General features: G+C 46.0%; 1 protein-coding gene across 1 annotated transcript in view; it reads left to right on the top strand.

Annotated features, from left to right (window-relative positions):
- The window catches only part of LOC141141541 (tRNA (32-2'-O)-methyltransferase regulator THADA-like), a 101,069-nt gene that overhangs the window by 14,015 nt on the left and 64,994 nt on the right, over window positions 1-22,060 (top strand). The window contains exon 2 of the mRNA XM_073629143.1: window positions 18,689-18,866. Coding sequence (XP_073485244.1) covers window positions 18,689-18,866 — 178 coding nt within the window. The remainder of the gene's footprint in view (window positions 1-18,688; window positions 18,867-22,060) is intronic.

The following is a 22,060-nucleotide window of genomic DNA, read 5'->3' as shown; positions in this document are numbered from 1 at the left end:
TCCCCTAAACCTAAAATGCATAGTTTCGGGTCCATTTTCAGTCTTATGCTGAAAGTCTAATTTATGGTATCTAGTATCTCAGACCAATATCGGAATAATTTTGGACATTTCCAGATCATGTGTATCAGGTCCCCAGTATCCTGACATCTAGGGCACCTGGCATCCACTCTCCACCTGAACTCGAACAGTCTTTTTGGTGTATAATATATCCTATGCAACAACATCAGATATGAGACCTTCTTTGCGGGTGAGACCGATACCAGGTGTCCTCTCCAAAATCCTTTTCCACTGTTCATCCAACACTGTGCCCAGATCCTCCTCCCATTTACTCCTACGCCTTTCTGGGCCCTCAACACTACCTCCGCATATATATGGGTACATTTCAGCTATAAATCCTCCAGACCCACCTGATCTACCTATTTTTCTCCCTTCGTCTTTCAGGACAGCACCTGGAGAGAGCGCAGCTCCACCCACTTTCCCAGGAAACACTGCAGTCAGTTTCTTTAAAGACCGGACACTTCCACCATGGCCTCAGTTGTAGTGTTTCCTCCGCCATGGTGGAAGCGCTGCAGGGAACCAGGGGTGTGCTGCGCTTTCTCCAGGTGGTGAAGGTTAGGGCATACCGGATCGTTTTTCTTCTTTTCCAAAGACAGCCCAGCATCCTCCCTGACGTGTGGGGGATTCTCCGGTGCCTCCTCCTCTTCATGCTCGGCGAGAGCCAGGCTGCGAGGGTCCCGCTCCTACAGACCGGTGGCAGGGCTGTGGAGTAGAGCGGCGTCTATTCCACGGGCCGCACGCCTTCCGGGTTCGGATGGCAAGCGTGTCATTTCCGACCGGGGGCGGGGCCTCGAGCGGCGCGACGCGGCTTCCGGTTCCGGCCGCTGGAACGCAGGAGGGGGGGGCGGTCTCCATGGCTGATTTCATTTCCGGCCCTCACAGCGGTGAGCGGCCCGGGAAAATCAAATAAAAGAGCACAAACGCCGCTGTGTGTCCTGTCAATAATGGAGGACGATCAGACGGCGGTGGCAGGAGCAGGAGCCACAACAATCAGCCAGGCTCAGGTAAGCAGGGATACTGGTCTCTGTCTTTTACTCTATGGGCATTTATAATGTTTAGTTATTATCCCTTCCCTAAAAAAAAAAAAAAAAAAAAGTGGGGAGCCTGCAGATCACTTGGTCCTGAGTACTAAAGGAGGGATAAGTGATTAATTATGTTTTAAGGTGGATCTGTGGGGTGATTCACCGGCTGTGGAACAGATCATAGGTGTTAAAGGGTTAACTTCCTTGGTGGTGTTTTTTTCTGTGTTCCTTATACAGCATGTAAACTGTTGTTTGTGAAATATGGTTCAGCTATTGTCTTTTTTCCCTTGGGATATTGCAGAAGGCTAAGGAGAAGACCAAGCATGTCTCCCCTATTGTTAAAAGGAAGTGTCCCTCTTGTAAGGGGTTACTGAGGGATTCCTGGCCCAAAGTATTATGCAAATCTTGCATTACGGACATAGTTAAGGAGGAGACAGCTCCTGCTAGTCCTGCAGCTCAACAAAGCGAATTGCTAAGCTCTTTCAGGAAGGAACTGGCAGACACCTTTGAGTCCTTCAGGTCCTACCTAGATAGGCGTCCAACGGCGCATAGCAGTGTGGTGCCACATTCTCAATCCTCTGTTTCAGCATCCAGAGGGGGCAGCGACTCAGAGGAGGAGGAAAGTAACATTTTACTAAATTCGGAGGAGGAAGCAGAAGAAGTAAATGAAGCTTCTTCTCCTTCTTCTAGGTACAAGTTATCCCTTGAGGAGGTAGATGATTTACTAAGAACAATTCATACTACCCTTAACATCACAGAGGATAAGGCTCAGCTATCCCTACACGATAAGATGTTCCAAGGCCTCGGGGAGGAAAAACACAGGGTTTTTCCTGTACATAAATTCCTATCAGAGACCATTAAAAGGGAGTGGAAGGATCCAGAGAGAGCCCCCTTCTTTTCTAAATCCCTCAAGCGAAGGTTTCCGTTTGATGAGGATAGCTCGCATATTTGGAATAAAAAGCCAAGACTAGACGCAGCCTTTTCCCAGGTATCTAGGAATACTGACCTGGCCTTTGAGGACATGGGTATCCTTAAAGATACCATGGACAAAAAGGCAGACTCCCTATTAAGGAAGGCATGGGATTCTTCTTTAGCAAATTTGAAGCCTGCCATGGCCTCAACTGTGGTAGCCAGAAATCTGGAACACTGGCTGGAGCAGCTGAAGATCCACATTGAGGCAGGGACGCCTCGTAAGGATCTGCTAGATACGCTACCGGTGTTATCAAGGGCGGTAGGGTATATAGCAGATGCCTCAGCGGAGTCAATCAGGATGTCAGCCAGATCCACAGCTCTGATAAACTCAGCTCGCAGGGCGTTATGGGTCAAGACATGGACAGGGGATACTGCTTCAAAGACAAAATTATGCGGTTTACCCTTTGAAGGTGATCTAGTGTTTGGCCCTGGGCTGGAAGCTATTCTTGACAGAACAGCTGACAAAAAGAAGGCTTTCCCTATAAAGAAGAAGGTACTTCCGCAAGGCAACAGAAATTTTCGTGCTTTTCGAAAGACCCCAGATACCAAAGAGGCAGGCTACAAAAGGCCTTGGAAGTCTCAAAGAGGGAGGGGTAAGTCAGGAGTACTTTTTCGCCCCCCAACCACAAGCCCAAAAACCCAGTGACGGTCAGCCAACTGTGGGAGCAAGGTTACAGACCTTCTTTTTACAGTGGAAGACTATAACAAGCAGCCAGTTTATCCTCAGGACCATCTTGGAGGGTTACAGGCTGGAATTTTCTCAACCTCCTCCTGTGCGTTTTTACATAACCCAGGCTCCCCGAGACTCAGAAAAGTCACTAGCAATGACAGCTATCCTGAAGGACTTGATGCTACAAAAAGTGATAGTGAACGTACCCCCTGGGGAATTAGAACAGGGGTGCTATTCACACATATTTCTTGTGAAGAAACCGTCGGGAAAATTCAGGCTCATCCTGAACCTGAAGATTCTAAACAAGGCTATCAGGTACAAGAAGTTCAGGATGGACACAATATTCTCAGTAAAGAATCTCCTGACCCCGGGATGTTTTATGGCTTCCATAGACCTGAGAGATGCATACTTGCATGTACCAGTAGCGTCAACATCTCAGAAACACCTAAGGTTTGCGATAAAACTGGGGGAATCTACCCTTCATCTCCAGTTCAGAGCTCTCCCTTTCGGGCTGTCATCTTCTCCGAGGATTTTTACAAAAGTCCTGGCGGAGGCCTTGGCCCCACTCAGAGTAGAGGGGGTATCAGTCCTGCCCTATCTGGACGATCTACTAATTTTTGCCAAAACAAGGGACCTGTTAGTGAGAGATCTGGAAAAGACAATGAGACACCTGGTAGGTCTAGGATGGATAATCAACGAGGAGAAATCAAACTTGATTCCATCTCAGACCATACTATTCTTGGGTTACACGATAGATTCCATCCAGGAGAAAATTTTTCTCCCCGAAGGGAAGAGGGAGAAGCTTCAGGAGGCAGTGAAGAAGACGCAGACAAATATGCCAATCTCCATAAGAGCAGCTATGTCGGTCTTAGGGCTACTCACTGCGACTATTCCAGCGGTGCAGTGGGCACGTCTACATGGAAGGGAGCTCCAGCAGACAATTTTAACGAGTTGGTCCTATGGAGAGTCCCTAGAAAAATTAATAAGGATACCTGCGCGGGTTCAGAGGAAGCTTTGGTGGTGGAGAAATCACTCAAACCTGAACAGGGGTCTGCTCTGGAGTTTTCCTTTGCAGAAAAGATTAACAACAGACGCAAGTTCCTGGGGTTGGGGCGCCCACCTGGACGAGCAGATGGCTCAGGGGAGTTGGACAGACTGGGAAGCCAGAAAGTCCTCCAATTGGAGAGAGCTGAGGGCTATTCTCTTGGGTCTATGGGCCTTCGAAAGAACAGTCCGGGGCCATCATGTTCAGGTCCTATCGGACAATGCCACAGCGGTGGCCTATATATCAAGGCAGGGAGGAACAAGGAGCAGGGCTCTGCTATCCTTGGCACTCCAGATTCTAGCCTGGGCAGAAGACAGGCTAAACTCCATAACAGCGATACATCTGAAGGGAGATTTAAACCTTATGGCAGACTTTCTGAGCAGAGAAAGAGTACTGGAAGCAGAATGGAGTCTAAATGTAGAGACTTTTCAACAACTAACAGAAAGATGGGGAATGCCCCAAATAGATCTTTTCGCATCCCAAAAGAATGCAAAAGTAGAGGCCTTCTTCTCACTGAACAGGCAGGATCAGGCAGAGGGATTGGATGCATTAGCGCAGCCATGGAAATTCCAGTTGTGCTACGCCTTTCCCCCCTTTCAGATGATCCCCTTGGTCTTAAGAAAGCTACAGAAAGAGAACACGACGATGATTCTGGTGGCTCCTTTCTGGCCCAAACGGGCTTGGTTCGCAACAATACAGGGGATGGCGGTGGAACCTTATTGGGAGCTTCCGCTTCGGAAGGACCTCCTAACGCAGGGCCCCCTTCATCACCCAAATACCCAGCATCTCAGGTTGACAGGTTGGTTACTGAGGAGCAGATGTTAAAAAATAAGGGCCTTTCAGATAAACTGGTCTCTACCCTGCTGAACAGTCGTAAAGAGGTTACCAGGGCCATCTACTTCAAAACGTGGAAACGATTTAATAGCTGGTGTGCGATTAGGATACTTTCGCCACAGGAAATCGCTTCAGTGCTAGAGTTTCTCCATGAGGGAATGGAGATGGGGTTGGCAGCTAGCACCCTAAAAGTGCAGGTAGCTGCATTATCGGTTTTTCTTGAGAGGCAGTTATCAAGGGAGCCGCTTATTATTAGGTTTTTCAAGGCATTGGCCAGAGCTAGGCCAATACCTTTTAAGTTTTTTCCTAGATGGGACCTGTCTGTGGTTCTGCGGGGTCTAATCAAAGGGCCGTTTGAACCTCCAGAGGAAGCGTCAATCAGGCTATGGTCGTTAAAAATAGTCCTGTTAGTAGCAGTAACTTCAGCTAGGAGAGTAAGCGAGTTACAAGCTCTTTCCATAAGAGAACCCTTTTGTTATATTTTTCCAGACCGGGTAGTGCTAAAAACTGACCCGGGTTTCTTGCCAAAGGTGGCATCAGCATTTCATAGGGAACAAGAGATAATTCTCCCTACCTTTTGTCCTAACCCGTCCAGTGCTAAGGAGAGGTCTTTCCATTCCCTGGACGTGAGAAGGTGTTTATTACATTATATAGAGATAACGAAAGATTTTAGAAGATCAGATTCGCTCTTTGTTCTCTTCTCTGGTCCACGGAAGGGGTATAGAGCATCCAAAAGCACCATAGGTAGATGGCTCAGAATGGCCATCAGCGAAGCTTATAAAGCTTCAGGAGCAGAGCCCCCTAAGGGGGTAGTAGCCCATTCAACAAGGGCAGTAGCAACGTCCTGGGCGGAGAGGGCAGGGGCTTCCCCGGGTCGGATCTGTAAAGCGGCCACGTGGACAAGTTTCTCCACCTTCACCCGCCACTACAGGTTGGACTTGCTATCAGCAGCGGAACAGTCGTTTGGCAGGAAGGTCCTGCAGGCGGTGGTCCCACCCTAGAGTAAGTACTCTTTTATCATCTCCAGGTGCTGTCCTGAAAGACGAAGGGAGAAAACCCTAGTTAGACTTACCGGTAACGGTATTTCTACGAGTCTTTCAGGACAGCGCCGATGACCCGCCCTAAGTTTTGAGGTTGTAAGATGTGTTATTGCTGTGTTCTGCTTATCTAATTTCAGCATGGCTGGAGGTACTCTATGAACAACTGAGGCCATGGTGGAAGTGTCCGGTCTTTAAAGAAACTGACTGCAGTGTTTCCTGGGAAAGTGGGTGGAGCTGCGCTCTCTCCAGGTGCTGTCCTGAAAGACTCGTAGAAATACCGTTACCGGTAAGTCTAACTAGGGTTTTTGGTATATAGGAGAATTACTCCAAATCGGTCCTTGCTTCTCAAACTGTGTGTTTAGGGTGTGTCTTATTTGTAAATATTTGTAAAATGAATTTTTCGGGATATCATATTCCTCCATTAATGAGGTGAATGTTTTTAAAATACTCCCCTCATAAAGTTGAGCCAATCTATCTATTCCCTTTATTTCCCATTCTTTTATTTTCCCTATCGTTTCCAGCTCCTGCAAGTTCTTGTTATTCCAAAGAGGGGTACACTTTGTCATGCCTCCCAATCCCTTCAATGCCTTTGCAGTTGCAACTTTTAATGTTAATCTTACAGTGGGGGTTCTATCAATGAAAGAGTTTGCCTCTAATACCTCCATTATTGTCTTATGTGGTGCCCCTTCAATCATTAATCCCCTATTAATACTGCCTTCAAAGTCAATACCCAACCCTAGATGCTGCAATTGGGCTGCTAGAAAATAACTCCGTGGATGTGGAACCGCAAGCCCCCCTCCCTTGTTGATAACTGTAGGGTTTGTAAGCTTATCCTAGGCTGACCACCTTTCCATATGAGATCTCTAAACATTGTATCGATTTTTTTTTTTTTTTTTTTTAAACCATTTCCTATGTATCCATATTGGAGAATTATGCAACAAATACAGTAACTGTGGCATCCACAGCATTTTAATCAGATTGCATCGCCCTGCAACCGATAATGGAAGACGCCTCCATATTTCAATTTTACTTTTAAATTTAGTTAACAGGGGAACTATGTTGTTGTTTATATATTTATTTGGTTCTTTTGTTATGTATATACCTAAATATTTCGTTCTCTACTATTTCCATTTGGATTATTATTATACAGGATTTATATAACGCCAACAGTTTGCACAGCGCTTTACAACATGGGGCAGACAGTACACTTACAATACAAATCAATACAGGAGGGATCAGAGGGCCCTGCTCGTTAGAGCTTACAATCTAGAAGGGAGGGTCAAGTGGAGACAAAAAGGTAATAACTGTGGGGGATGAGCTGATGGAAAAAAATGAAAGTACAGTTGTTAGGTGTGGGTAGGATAGGCTTCTCTGAAGAGAAGGGTTTTCAGGGATCTTCTGAAAGCTAATAAAGTAGGAGATAAGCGGACAGACTGGGGTAAGGAGTTCCATAGGATTGGAGAGGCTTTGGAAAAGGCCTGGAGGCGAACATGGGAGGAGGTGACAAGGGAGCTAGAGAGCAGGAGGTCTTGAGAGGAACGAAGAGAGCGAGTAGGTTGGTATTTAGAGACTAAGCTAGTGATGTAGCTGGGGGCGAAATTGTGGATGGCTTTGTACGTAGTTGTTAGAATTTTGAATTTAATTCTTTGGCCGAGCGGAAGCCAGTGGAGGGATTGACAGAGAGGAGAGGCAGACACAGAGCGATTGGTAAGGTGGATGAGTCTGGCAGCGGCATTCATAATGGATTGAAGAGGTGATAGACTATGTAGAGGTAAGCCAATGAGAAGGGAGTTGCAGTAGTCGAGGCGAGAGATGACCAGCGAGTGAATTAAGAGCTTTGTTGTGTCATTGGTTAGAAAGGGGCGTATTTTGGAGATGTAGCGGAGGTTGAGACGGCAGGGTTTGGACAGTGATTGGATGTGTTGCTTGAAGGAGAGTTCAGAGTCTAGGACTACACCTAGAACCTTGGCATGTGGGGATGGGCTTATAGTTGTGCCATCGATTTTGACAGAGAGATCAAGGGAAGAGGCATGGGGGGAGGAAAAATTATAAGTTCGGTTTTGGCTAGATTGAGTTTAAGGAAGTGGTGAGACATCCAGACTGATATATCTGAGAGTAAATTACTGATACGTGAGGAGACAGAGGGAGTGAGCTGAGGGGTAGAGAAATAGATTTGGGTGTCGTCAGCGTAGAGGTGGTATTGGAAGCCATGGGAGCCTATCAGTTGACCCAGGGAGGTGGTGTAGATTGAAAATAGTAGAGGTCCAAGAACAGAACCCTGAGGGACCCCAACAGAGAAAGGAAGAGGAGAGGAGGAAGTAGAGTTATAAGAAACGCTAAAGGTGCGGTTGGAGAAGTAGGAAGAGAACCAGCGAAGTGTACAGTCACGGAGACCAAAGGCATGTAGTTTTTTGAGGAGGGAGGGGGTGGTCAACCGTATCAAAGGCAGCAGAGAGGTCCAGGAGTAGGAGTACAGAATAGTGTCGATTGGTTTTGGCCGTTAGTAGATCGTTTGTTAGTTTTAGGAGAGCAGTTTCTGTGCAGTGTTGAGGACGAAATCCAGACTGAAGGGGGTCGAGAAGGCCATTATCAGCGAGGTGGACGCTCAGTCGGTTGTAGACCAGACGTTCAAGGAGTTTGGATAAGAAGGGGAGCAAGGAGATGGGGCGTAGGTTGTCAAGATTGGATGGGTCCAGTGAGGGCTTTTTAAGTATGGGTCTAACAAGTGCATGTTTTAGAGAGTTAGGGAAGATGCCAGAAGAGAGGGAGAGATTGAAGATGTGGGTTAGAGAGTGTAGTATAGGGCCAGAGGGTGAACGTAGCATTTGTGAGGGAACAGGATCCAGAGGGCAGGTGGTAAGGTGGACATTAGCAAGTAGTTTAGCAACTTCGTCTGTAGTGGTGGGGTTGAAAGAGGGAAATAATGATTGTGCCTGTGGGCATGAAGTGTAAAGCGTGGAGGGTGTCGGCACAGTAGAGATCTCAGTGCGAATAGTATCAATCTTCTGTTTGAAGTGATTGGTGATCTCCTGTGCAGTGAGTGAATTGGCGGGTGGAGGCGGTGGAGGACGAAGTAGAGAGTTGAAGGTGGAGAAGAGTTGACGGGGACAGGATGATAAGTTGCTAATGAGAGTGGTAAAATAGGTCTGCTTGGCAGAGAGGAGGCTGGAGTTGTATTTTTGGAGGGCAGATTTATAATGGTAGAAATCTCTCTGGGACTTAGTCTTACGCCACAGGCGCTCCAGAGCACGACTACGTTTTTTCAGACTTCTAGTATCATCTGTTTGCCAAGGTTGAATGGGTCTGGGCTTGATTCTGTGTGTAGTGAGGGGGGCAAGTGAGTTCAGTGAGGCTAGAAGTGAAGCGTTGTACACAGAAGTGGCTAGGTTGGTGCAGGATAGGGGTGAGATTTTGTCATAGAGGTTGTTGATAGCAGAGTAGAGAAGAGAAGAGAAGGGTTGAGATGACGTAGGTTTCTGCGGGTAACTTTAAGGTGGTTGGAGGGAGAGGAGGCGAAGGAGAGGGAGAGAGTGAAACTAATAAGGTGGTGATCAGAGAGAGGGGATGGATAGTTAGAGAGGTTGCATGGAGTGCAAAGGTGAGAGAACACGAGGTCAAGGATATTGCCTTCTGAGTGAGTTGGAGCATGTATCCACTGCTTCAGGTCAAAGGAGGATGTTAGGCTGAGAAGTTTGGAAGTGGAAGGAGTGTTAGTATTAATAGGGATGTTGAAGTCCCCGAGAATGATAGTGGGGATTTCAGAAGAAAGAAAGTAGGGTAGCCAGGCAGAGAAGTCTTCAAGAAAGGTTGATACTGGTCCAGGGGGCCTGTAGATCACAGCTATCCTTAGAGAAATTGGAGTGAAAAGGTGTGCTTCGAAAGAGGAGAGTGACAGAGAGGGAGGTTGCTGAAGTACCTGAAAGGTGCTATGTGGGGCTAGAAGGATTCCAACACCTCCTCCCTTACGTCCGCTGGATCTGGGGGAGTGAGTCCAGAGAAGACCACCATGGGATAGGGCAGCAGAAGATGCAGTGTCGGATTCGTGGAGCCAGGTTTTGGTAATGGCGAGTAGGTTAAATGAGTTGGCAATAAAGAGGTCATGGAGAGAGGTGAGCTTGTTGCAGACAGAGCGCGAGTTCCAAAGGGCACAAGAGAAAGGGAGTCTGGTTTTGGGAAGAATAGAAATGGGAATTAAATTGTGTTGATTGCGGTGGCTGCTGCCAGAGGGTGCAGGGTGATGGGTGCATGGGGTACAGTTAAATGATGGAGGCCCAGGGTTTGGGGATATATCTCCAGAGGTTAGGAGAAGCAAGTGGGTGAGGGAGGTAATATGGGAGTGGGATTTATATGAAGTGACATGCCCCAGGGTCTTGGAGATTTTTAGTGTATGTGGATTTAGAATTAGCAGGAGTTGGTGGGTGCAGTAATAAGGACAGGACAGGAGTGAGGGTGATGTATATATGCTGTGGGGGGGAGAAGAGGGGTGAAGGAGAGATAGTTTTAGGATGGAGGACAGAGTTGTCAAAAGCAGTGGTAGAGAAAGCATGTTACAAGGAAAAAGAGCTAAAGGAGTAAACAAGTTCACCTGATGTCTGTGTGCTGTTTTTCAAAGTGTTTATCTTGTGTCCTTTCGCTGAAGTGCAGAGTCAGAAGTGCATTTCACTTATAGAAATCGCCACTTTGAGAAAGAGCCATGTTGCAAATGTGTACCCCCTGCAAATGCTTCCCCCAAGAGAAGCTTAAATATATACTGATAGGGGTAGGGTGTGGGCGGATTTCAATTAGCAATCAAGAGGTTATAAAGCTTGGCTGGTTAATAGGGCAAAATTCTTAAGTCACAAACAGACTAGCAAGAGGGCACTAAAGTTAAGAGAGCCATAATTTTGGGTAAGACAATGGAGATAATAAAGCATTGTAATGTGGACAGGTCTACAGACAGTTAAGTAAAAATAACATACCAGCATTATTAGAGACACATAAGAAAAAAAAGATAGCAGTGTTTCAGTTTTTGGCTGGAGTTGTAGGAGTATACCAGAGTTAAGAGACATAGGAGACAGATTTCACTAATGCGATTCTGGCTGGAGTTGTAGCAGTAGGAGCATAACAGAGTTAAAGGGGTTGTAAAGTTAAATTTGTATTTTTTTTTTAAATAACAAACATGTTATACTTACCTTCACTGTGCAGCTCGTTCTGCACAGAGTGGCCCCGAACCTGGTCTTCTGGGGTCCCTCGGCGGCTGTTTCAGCTCCTCCCCGCAAGCATTTACCACCTTAATGCGAGCTCCCTCGCACGGTGGTGAGTGCTTGCGGGCGCGCTCCCGTGATACAGCCGGCGGCTATAGCCGCTCGCTGTATCACTCGGCCCCGCCCCCCGGCGCGCCGCATCATCGGATGTGATTGACAGCAGTGCGAGCCAATGGCTGCGCTGCTTTCAATCCATCCACTACAGCCAATCAGCGACCAGGCTGAGCTGCAATGAAGATGACGAGGACGAGCAGCGAAGATTCGAGGCGTCAGGTAAGTAAAACGGGGGGCCTGGGGGCGGCGGTACTGTCAAAAGTTTTTTCACTTTAATGCATAGAATGCATTAAGGTGAAAAAATTTTTACCTTTACAACCCCTTTAAGAGACATAGGAGACAGATTTCACTAATGCGATTCTGGCTGGAGTTGTAGCAGTAGGAGCATACCAGAGTTAAGAGACATAGGAGACAGATTTCACTATTGCGATTCTGATTTTAATCAGATTGCATCGCCCTGCAACCGATAATGGAAGACGCCTCCATATTTCAATTTTACTTTTAAATTTAGTTAACAGGGGAACTATGTTGCTGTATATATATTTATTTGGATCTTTTGTTATGTATATACCTAAATATTTAGTTCTCTACTATTTCCATTTGGATGCTCTCTAATGGAATTTGCTTCCTAATGGGATCCACTGGTAAAAGTACTGATTTCTCCCAATTTATAGTCAGACCAGAGAGTCTTCCAAATTCTGAAAAAATATTTATCACCTGTCTAAGGGATTGCTCTGTATCTCCCAGGAATATGAGGACATCATCCGCATATAATGCAATCCTCTCCAGACCTCCTTCGGAATCCTTCCATATTTCTATTTTGCCTTACTGCAATGGCTCCAGTGCAAAAAGCAGGGGGTGACAAAGGACACCCCTGCCTTGTTCCTCTTTCTAGTTGAAACCCACCAGAATAATCATTATTAACTCTAACTTTTGCACTGGGCTCGTTATACAATATTTTGACCCTGCTAATGAAGGGGGGACCAATACCAAATTCTCTCAACACCCGCCAGATATACACCCACTCCAGGCTATCAAAAGCTTTAACCACGTCTAACAACATAACAGCCCTTGAGCCCATATTCTCTGTTGGTGTCTGTAGATTAAAAAAAAACCCTCCTAATGTTCATGCTGGTTGATCTATTGGGGATAAATCCTGTTTGGTCTGGAAATAGTTTTATTTAATCTGGCCGCCAAAATCTTTGCCAAGATTTTAGCGTCTGAACAAAGCAAAGAAATGGGTCTATAAAACTTAGTTTCCAGTGGATCTTTCCCCTCTTTGTGCAAGACTATTATCGTGGCCTCTGTCATTGATACAGGTAGTTTCCCCTCCTCCTTCGCCCAGTTAAACACTTTAATACACACGGTCGGACATTGATCGGAAATTCCGACTACAAAATCCATGGATTTTTACAGACGGATGTTGGCTCAAACTTGTCTTGCATACACACGGTCACACAAAGTTGTCGGAAAATCCGATCGGTCTGAACGCGTTGACGTAAAACACGTACGTCGGGACTATAAACAAAGGTATGCCTTCAGTGCATCCCACATCACACCCTTCGTCGTAGGATCTGCATTAAGGTCTATAAACTCATTTAACTTAGCTGATACCTCATCCGGGTCTCCCATTTTTTCAAACCACATTGGGTTCATCTTCCATACCCTGAAAGATTTTTTACCTCTCTCAAATTTAGAGACCATCATCAATGAGTGGTCCGATACCCCCCTGGGTTGATATACTATGTCTTTTATTATTTGGCATGCTACCTCATTACCCAAGACAAGGTCTATCCTTGAAAGTGTAGAATAGGAACTCGAATGGCATGACAACCGCGCTTCCTGAAGGAAATGGCACATCTGACTTTCATGTACCCCTTGCTCCTGTATTCCTGGGGGAAACCTATCCATTTTCTTAATAACAACATTGAAATCCCCTACTACTATAATTGGTAACCCAGTTTTATCCATTATGAATTCCATTTGGCTATACATAACATCTAATTTGAAAGGTGGAGGAATATAAATATTTGCTAATGCATACTACCGATTCTCTATTACGCAATGTAGAAAAATGTATCGGCCCTCCTCATCTATATTACACCGTCTGCAAGTGAACACCACTTCTCTACCAATTAACACCGACACACCCCTAGAATAGGAGATGTATTGTCACTGAAATTTCTTATTTCGTATTTGTGATTTAGTGTCTTTAGTCAGGTGTGTCTCTTGCAGACAGATAAGTCCTACTTCATGCATTTCCAATATGTCAAACACAGCAGCTCTTTTGGCCAGAGTACCCATCCCTCGGACATTCCATGAGCCTATATTCAATACCATAGACTATTCAGACATAGGTAATCAGAAACAAAGGAAAAAGTCCAATACCCAGTGAAACCAAAAAGAGAGAAGAGGAGAGTAAAAGGGATCCTTGTAATAGTGAACACATAAACCTAAATATTTTCATCACCCTATGTGACTTAGTGCCCCACTGTTCTAAATTTCTCTTCCATATCCCTTCTTCAAATGTTTTAAGTGTTTGTTTTTTAAATAATTTAATCTTATTCCCATATTCCCTCTCTACAAACGTGTGTATTACAACTATATTTTGATTTTCCTGTGTACAGTGTATTTCCCTACAGTGTATTACCCTACTTCTATATCCGTTACCCCTCCCATCTCAAAAACCTGATATTATTATTCCTTCCCCACTCCCACCCTATACCTTTTCTAGGTTGCGCCAGAAGGCTTTTTTAATGACCGTTACATTCCGCCCCACACTTTCGATACCCATTCTTCCCACCCTCTTAACCCCTACCCTCCTCCCACACCCCAACCCTCCCTCCTTGTGTTCAAAACAAATTTTATTTTTATCTTTTCCCAACCCATTCCTTGATTCCATTTATACTGTGTACTTCCCCACCCCACTCCACTCAAAATACAAAATTATTATTTTCCGCTTGTGCACCCCTGTTTACACCATCTTCTAACCAAATACCCTGTTATTTCATTGACAACCGATCCCCCTTATCCTCTAGCCAAGCAATCACACTTGCAGGAGAGTCCTGAGTTCCTCCCAGCGCTACTACTCGTAGCCTGGCTGGATAGAGCAGAGCATATGTAACATTGAATTTTTGAAGTCTACGTTTGATTTCTGTAAACTCAGCTCTGCGCTTCTGCAGATCGGGAGAGAAGTCGGAGTACACTGATATCCTGACTCCATTATAGGAAATATTCCCCATCTCTCTGGCCCTACGAAGGAGTGTTACTTTATCTTTATAATTTAAAATTTTCAGTAGCATAGATCTTGGGTGGCCTCCTTGTGGTGGGGGTCTAAACGGGACTCTATGTGCTCTTCCAATTGAAAACTGTTGTGAAAAAGTCTTTCTTCCAAAAATTTAAATAAACCATTTTTCTAAAAAAGCTATCGGATCCGGCCCTTCACTCTTTTCAGGTAGGCCCACCACCCTCACATTGTCTCTGCGAAGTCTGTTTTCCATTTCATCGAATTTTTCCGTGATCTTGCTCATTTGGTCTTTCAAGGCCTTAACCTCTTGTTTCATGGGGTGCAGATCATCCTCTATCTGGCTTATTCTCCCCTCCGTTGCTGTCACTCTTTCTGCTGTTTTTTTGAGCTCATGCCGCACCAGGGATAGTTCCTCTTTAATATCTTTCATTTGATCACATATATCCCCCAAAGATTGTTTACATGTATTAACCGCCAACAGGATGTCCTTTAAAGTCAGTTCTCCCTCTACTGGAGGTATCTGAGTGACAGTAGTTTCAAGTTCTTTTCCAACAGCTCCCGCACCTTTGCTGATAGTGTTCTTCGTACCTGGAACATTTGTGGGTACACTTAAATGTCCCTGGCTCTTTCTGTCAGCTGATGTTTTAGTTTGAGACTGCTGCCCCCCTCTAATTGGTGTATGGTCTGTAGCATGAACCAACTTCTCCAATTTAGTAGCTACTGCTGCTGTCACACCTGCCACTGTGGACTGCACCCCTTTTTCCTTATCCTTGTCCTTATCTTTGGCGGGTCGCAATGATTGTATCCCAACATTCTCCTGGCTGGCGTGCTCGTCTCCTTTCCTCCTTGCTGATATGGCACCTTACCACTTTCAAGTGCAAATTTTTAACGGGGGAATCAAGAGGCTTCTCTGAGATCAAAAAACGGACAAAACAAACAAAAAAAAAAAGGGGGGCGATCCCAGCAGTTAAATCTCTTATATCAACATCATATCATCAGCTACTGCTTCATAAAGAGGTCTGATCTAATACCTGCTAACACGAGGAGAGCAACCCGTTTCACCTCCTAAAGTCACTTTTCTTTGAATATTTAAATATTTAATTTTCCATCAATCTTAGTCTCTGTTATCATAAATCATATGTGAGATTGCAAATTCCCTCACGTTACATGAGTAACAGTTCTCTGGCTCTGATACACTGAACAAAGGAAGAAAACATCCGGCCACCTTAGCATATAGCATGAAAAAGAAAAGCATTACCTCCGCTCCTCGGCACAGATTACATTTACTCTCTCCCACCTCTTAAACGTTCAGAGGTCGCTCGGGTGATCCGGTGTGTTTCCCTTCTTTCACATCATCATGTCTCCGGCTCCTCTGCTCAGAGCGCTGTCCTAGAGTCCTGCAAAAAAAACCTCCAAAAGTTGTATAGTATACAAAGTTTGGGAAGGACTATAAAGCGATGACGTATCCGGCCAGTGGAACGCACTCCGTGGCAACGCTTCCTGGCATTATAGCGATAAACTTGCTGTTTTTAATGGCAGTCTTTTAATAAACAGTATTATAATATGTGGATCCATCTTATGTTCCCCCTGCATGAGTAATGAGGAGTGAATATTCTGTGGTTATAAGCTGGAGGAGAGGAGGAGCTGCCAGACCCTTGCAGAGACCTGGGAGGGTTGTTATTATTATTATTATTATTATTATTATATATATATTTTTTTTTTTATTTTTTTTTGATGTGTGAGGATCACTTTATATATGGACATTCATTTGGACTGCAAAAATATGATTGTTTGATGTTACATATAATTTACTGCAGGGTATATTGGTTATACCTTGTATATGTAGCATGACCTCCTAAGGGACTGCTTGGAATTATCTGCTCATCTGCACTGCCATGACCTGGTGAACACTCCAACCCACCTGACACTCTGGGTTCCAACATCCTTGTACCACTGTAGAGTAATAAATCAGACAACTCTGTGTATTTATGTTCTGATAATATAGATCTGCTGAATTTTAGGCAACACCGCCAACTCAGCAAAGGAATTCCTCAGAATGACACAAGGTAAGATTAGCAAATACAGTATGTTATATACACTTCCTCAAAGAAGAAATAATGCTTTGTATTGAAACTTTTCTCCTTTGGAGATGAATAAAAATGTAACTGTGAAAAAAAAAGAAGAAATAATGCTAGCCCCTGAAAGGATAAATACAGCAAACAGATTATACTGACACTGCAGAAGATGGAACCTGGCCGGCCTATAGCTGTTACCCGATAAGGTGTCATGGGAAGCAATAGGTTTCTTGTAGTGAAGAAGGCTTAACCACTTTCGGACCGCCGCACACCGATGTACGTCTAAACTTTGAAGGGGGATATCGTTGTTATGGCAGCAGCTAGCTGCCATAACCCCGGTATCCCCGTTTTTGTGCGGCAGTCCGCTTTCTGATAAAAGTGGTCCCTGCGGCGGATTCGCCGCAAGATCAGTTTTATCGGTGGCGGGAGAGGGCCCCCTCCCACCGCGATCCGGGCGCCATCGTAGCCTCACTCGTCTAAAGGCACAGGAGGGAGACTGATGCGATCGCCTCCGCCGCTACCGACGGCTCGGGTAAGCGGCGGAGGCGATCGCATCCGTCTCCCTCCTCATCTCTTTGACACTGCTGGGCGCAAGCGACGTCAAAACATCACTTCCGCCCACGCCTCTTAAAGGCATATTTTTTTCAATGTCATCTTTTTAAATTCCCTTTTTTTTTTTTTTTTTTTTATTGCATTTTAGTGTAAATATGAGATCTGAGGGCTTTTTGACCCCAGATCTCATATTTAAGAGGACCTGTCATGCTTTTTTCTATTATAAGGGATGTTTACATCCTTGTAATAGGAATAAAAGTGACACATTATTTTTACACTGTTTAAAAAAATAAAATAAATAAAATAATGTAAAATAACCCCCCTCCCCCGTCCCGACGAGCTCGCGCGCAGAAGCGAACGCATACGCGAGTAGTGCCCGCATATGAAAACGGTGGTCAAACCACCCATGTGAGGTATCACCGCGACCGGTAGAGCGAGAGCAATAATTCTAGCCCTAGACCTCCTCTATAACGCAAAACATGCAACCTGTAGAATTTTTTAAATGTCGCCTATGGAGATTTTTGAAGGTAAAAGTTTGACGCCATTCCACGAGTGGGTGCAATTTTGAAGCGTGACATGTTGAGTATCAATTTACTTGGCGTAACATATTTCACAATATAAAAAAAAATTGGGCTAACTTTACTGTTGTCTGATTTATTTATTCAAAAAAGTGAATTTTTTTTTCCGCTTATAACACCGCTGCGCAAATACGGTGCAAAAAAAAGTATTGCAACAACCGCCATTTTATTCTCTAGGGTGTTAGAAAAAAAAAATATATATAATGTTTGGGGGTTCTAAGTAATTTTCTATAAAAAAAAACTGTTTTAAACATGTAAACACCTAAAATCCAAAACGAGGCTGGTCCTTAAGATGTCTAAGCGCAGTGTTCAAAATAGGTTCAGTAAAGTATTCCTAAGGTAAAGATGTCTGTGACAAGCAGCGGAGCTAGGCCCCTCCGGTACGGGTTGGAGTATGTTATACCGCGTGGTAGGCTGTGACCTCTCTCTCCATGCACGGAGAGGTCCGTCTCACATCAGGCCCAGGAGGAAGAGAGCACCGCGTGGGCTTTTGCTACTTTTATAGCTACTCCCAGCAATCTTCCTGATGGTAGCAAAGATCCCTGGGATATGTAGTCCAGGCACATAATCATGTGAAGCAATTATCAGTCTTAGGAACTACTCATCCCACAATCCCTTTTGTTTGGCTCACAAATATGATGTCACCTGATAACACTGATCACTAGAGGGACATGCGATGCATGGAAATACCGGAGGATCACTGTACTTTACAGTTGTAGTCCATATTGCTACATATACTATACAACTTTTGTCAGGACTCTAGAACAGCGCTGTGATCAAAGTAGAATTTTAACATAAGGACCATTTCTTCAGGTTCCAGCTGAACAACAGGAGTCCAAACATATATATGTTTAAACAACTTTTAGTGACAGCTCTGTGGAATTAATATACATTTTATTATTGTTTTACAGTAAATGTTACAAAGGGGGTTATTTACGAAAGGCAAATCCACTTTGCACTACAAGTGCAAAGTGCACTTGAAATTGCACTGAAAGTGCACTTGGAAGTGCAGTCGCTGTAGATCCGAGGGAGGGGGACATGCAAGGAGAATAAAAAACAGCATTTTAGCTTGCACATGATTGGATGATAAAATCAGCAGAGCTTCCCCTCATTTCAGATCTTCCCCCTCAGATTTACAGTGACTACACTTCCAAGTGCAAATTCAAGTGCACTTTGCACTTGTAGTTTGCACTTGTAGTGCAAAGTCGTTTTGCCTTTCGTAAATAAGCCCCAAAGTCTTTACTATTTTTTGCATGAGATTTCCAGACCAATCATTACTAATTTGCTCCTTTTTTCTAGGGCTTCAGCAAAGCGGTGTAAAGAAAAGTATCTGGATGAAGCTAACCATGGTCTGGAAGGTGCAATGCAGGCTTTGGGAGACCTCAGTGAGGAAAATTTCCTTCCATTACTCTGCTGCATCTTTGCCTGTCAGATGGATTCTTGCAACAGCTCCAGTTTATTCTTGAAACTTGAGAAGGTGAAACTCCAAGTTTTATTATTTCAACAACATGTCAGAAGAAAAAGCAAATGTATAAAATGAGGTCAAGTGACTAGCCTCAGATGATACACAGAGATGAAACAAATTCTCCTACAAGTTGTACCTGTTTATCTGCAGCATCTCTTCTCTATAGCCGTTCAAAATTCAGAACTTTATACAGCTTGTCTGAGCTTTCAGAAAGCAGGGGACAGGGAGCTGAAGTTACACTCTGCAGAGTTCAGAGAGAGCTGATTAGAGGAAAAGAGCACATCCCTCATCCCATCCCCCAGCTCTCTCCCCTGCCACCTTTTTATCTCTTGGTGTCAGGAAAATCCTTTCATGGGTTTACTCATGCTGATAGCAGAGTAAAGAGGTAGCAGAGTGAAATGACACTTAGGCCCCTTTCACACGGACGGATAGAATGGTGCTTTTAGCTGCGGATTTTCTAATTTTCTACCGCAGCTGAAAGCCCACAATGCTTTCCTATGGCACTATTCACACACTGCGTTTAGCTGCGAATTAGATACATGCGGTTCTGTGCGGATAGAAAAAATAGAATTGACTGCGTCCAGGAGCGATTTAGCGCAGCTATCCGCACATAACCACAGGTAATCGCAGTGCACTGTGTCAGCTGCTGATAACAGCGCCGAGCTGCTCATCGGGAAAGGAAAAATGATTTTTCATTTTCCAATGAGCGACAAGCACGGGGATCCGACTCGTATCCCCGCCAATGCCCGACGCTGTTTGGTATGAATCTTGAGGGAGAACTCCACGCCAAATTTTAAATAAAAAATGGCGCGGGTTCCTTCAGTCTGGTATGGATTTTAAGAGGAGCCCCAACGCTGAAAAAATGGCATGGGGTCCCCCCCAAAATCCATGCCAGACCCTTATCCGAGCACGCAGCCCGGTCGGTCAGGAAAGGGGGTGGGGACGAGCAAGCGCCCCCCCTCCTGAGCCATACCAGGCCGCATGCCCTCAACATGGGGGGGTGGGTGCTTTGGGGGAGGGGGGCGCCCTGCGGCCCCCCCCCCCAAAGCACCTTGTCCCCATGTTGATGAGGACAAGGGCCTCTTCCCGACAACCCTGCTTCGCGCTCTTCGGTTCTTCTGCCGGGCTCCTCCTCTACCTTCTGCTCTTTTGCCGCTCTTTTGCTAGCGGAGGAGCCCAGTCTGCTGCCTTCTGCCTTCTTCCCTCTTCTTTTCTTCTGATGTTGACACGACGCTCTCTCCAGCTGGAATGCACTCTGGGCGCTCTGCTCTGACTTATATAGGCGGTGACCCCGCCCCCTTATGCCGTCACAGTCCCTGGGCATGCTGGGACTGTGATGTTTTAGGGGGCGTGGTCATTACCCGATGACCATGCCCCCTAAAACGTCAGTCCCAGCATGCCCAGGGACTGTGACGGCATAAGGGGGCGGGGTCACCGGCTATATAAGTCAGAGCGGAGCGCCCAGAGTGCATTCCAGCCGGAGAGAGCGTCGTGTCAACATCAGAAGAAACGAAGAGGGAAGAAGGCGGAAGGCAGCAGACTGGGCTCCTCCGTTAGCAAAAGAGCAGAAGATAGCGGAGGAGCCCGGCAGAAGAACCGGAGAGCGCGGAGAGGAACCGGAGAGACCCCTGAAGTCGGAAGAGGACCCCCGAAGCCTGAAGAAGATGACCCCCCCAAGTCGGAAGAAGACCCCGGAGCTGTCTAATAAATTACTTTAAAAATCTGTGTAGTGTTTTTTTTTTATTGACACTTTTTCCCTAGGTGAATGGGTAGGGGTACCATGTACCCCATACTCATTCACATAGGGTGGGGGGCCGGGATCTGGGGGCCCCCTTATTAAAGGGGGCTCCCGGATTCCGATAAGCCCTCCGCCCGCAGACTCCAACAACCAACGGCCAGGGTTGTCGAGAAGAGGCCCTTGTCCTCATCAACATGGGGACAAGGTGCTTTGGGGTGGGGGGGCCCAGGGTGCCCCCCTCCCCCAAAGCACCCACCCCCCATGTTGAGGGCATGCAGCCTGGTACGGCTCAGGAGTGGGGGGGGGGCGCTCGCCCGTCCTCCCCCCCCCCCCCTTTCCTGACCGACCGGGCTGTGTCCTCGGATAAGGGTCTGGTATGGATTGGGGGGGGGGGGCCCACGCCGTTTTTTTGGCGTAGGGGGTTCCTCTTAAAATCCATACCAGACCGAAGGGCCTGGTATGCCCCTGGGGAGGGAACCCACGCCATTTTTTTATTTAAAATTTGGCGTGGAGTTCCCCCTCAAGAATCAGTGCGAGTCGGCACCCTGTTGGGTTGCCATGGAAATGGCAAACCGCAGCCAAACGCGACCGCAGCTAATCACACTGTGCAAATGCAGCTGATCACAGTGCCTGGAGTCTTGAACTCCACAGGAAAAAAAACATGCTTTTAACTGCGGCAGAATAGCCGTCCGTGTGAAAGGCGCCTTAGTCTGGATTGAGACAAGTATAGGGAAAAAGGAGAGAGGCCCCTGGAAGCTGCACATCTATGGTGTCCTACAGAGATGAATGGAGTGGCATTCTCGGCCTGGACTCAGACCAGGCCACACCCCCAAGGCGTTAAACTCTGCACACTCTGGGGACACACTAGAGGGATGCTTTGTTCATATTTCATGTCAGAGATCTATAAGCACTTTAAAGTGAACTTATGACCAGTCTATGAACATTCAAATGTTTTTAACAAGATGTAAATCAACTTTAAATTGAACCCTCACTGATCTTTGTAGCTGCAGGCACTTTTGAACAATTCATACACAAAATATACAGCAGAACCCCAAAATCCTGCTACATCACTCATCGGATTCCTCCCCCCCTCCGGTGTCACAATTGGCGCCTTTCAGGGGGGAGGGGGTGCAGATACCTGTATAATACAGGTATCTGCACCCACTTCCGGGTATAGCTAGCCGCAGACTCCCCGCCCACCCCCGTTGTGTTGTGGGAAATACACAGTTCCCACAACACAACGGGGACCAGTGTAGACGCGCAGCGCGACTCGCGCATGCGCCGCAACGCTTCACTTCCTGATTTCCTCAGTGAGAATGGCGGCGGCGGCAGCACCCGAGGATCGAGGGACGGTTCGGTCTCGGGTGCCGACATCGCTGGACCCAGGGACAGGTAAGTGTCCTTATTTTAAAAGTCAGCAGCTGCAGTATTTGCAGCTGCTGACATCTAAAAAATTTTTTTTTTGTGA

Source organism: Aquarana catesbeiana, linkage group LG01 (genome assembly GCF_042186555.1).
Source record: "Aquarana catesbeiana isolate 2022-GZ linkage group LG01, ASM4218655v1, whole genome shotgun sequence".
NCBI classification, from domain to species: Eukaryota; Metazoa; Chordata; class Amphibia; order Anura; family Ranidae; genus Aquarana; species Aquarana catesbeiana.
The sequence above is the reverse complement of the archived record's forward strand: the minus strand, read 5'-3'. Positions and strand labels throughout refer to the sequence as shown.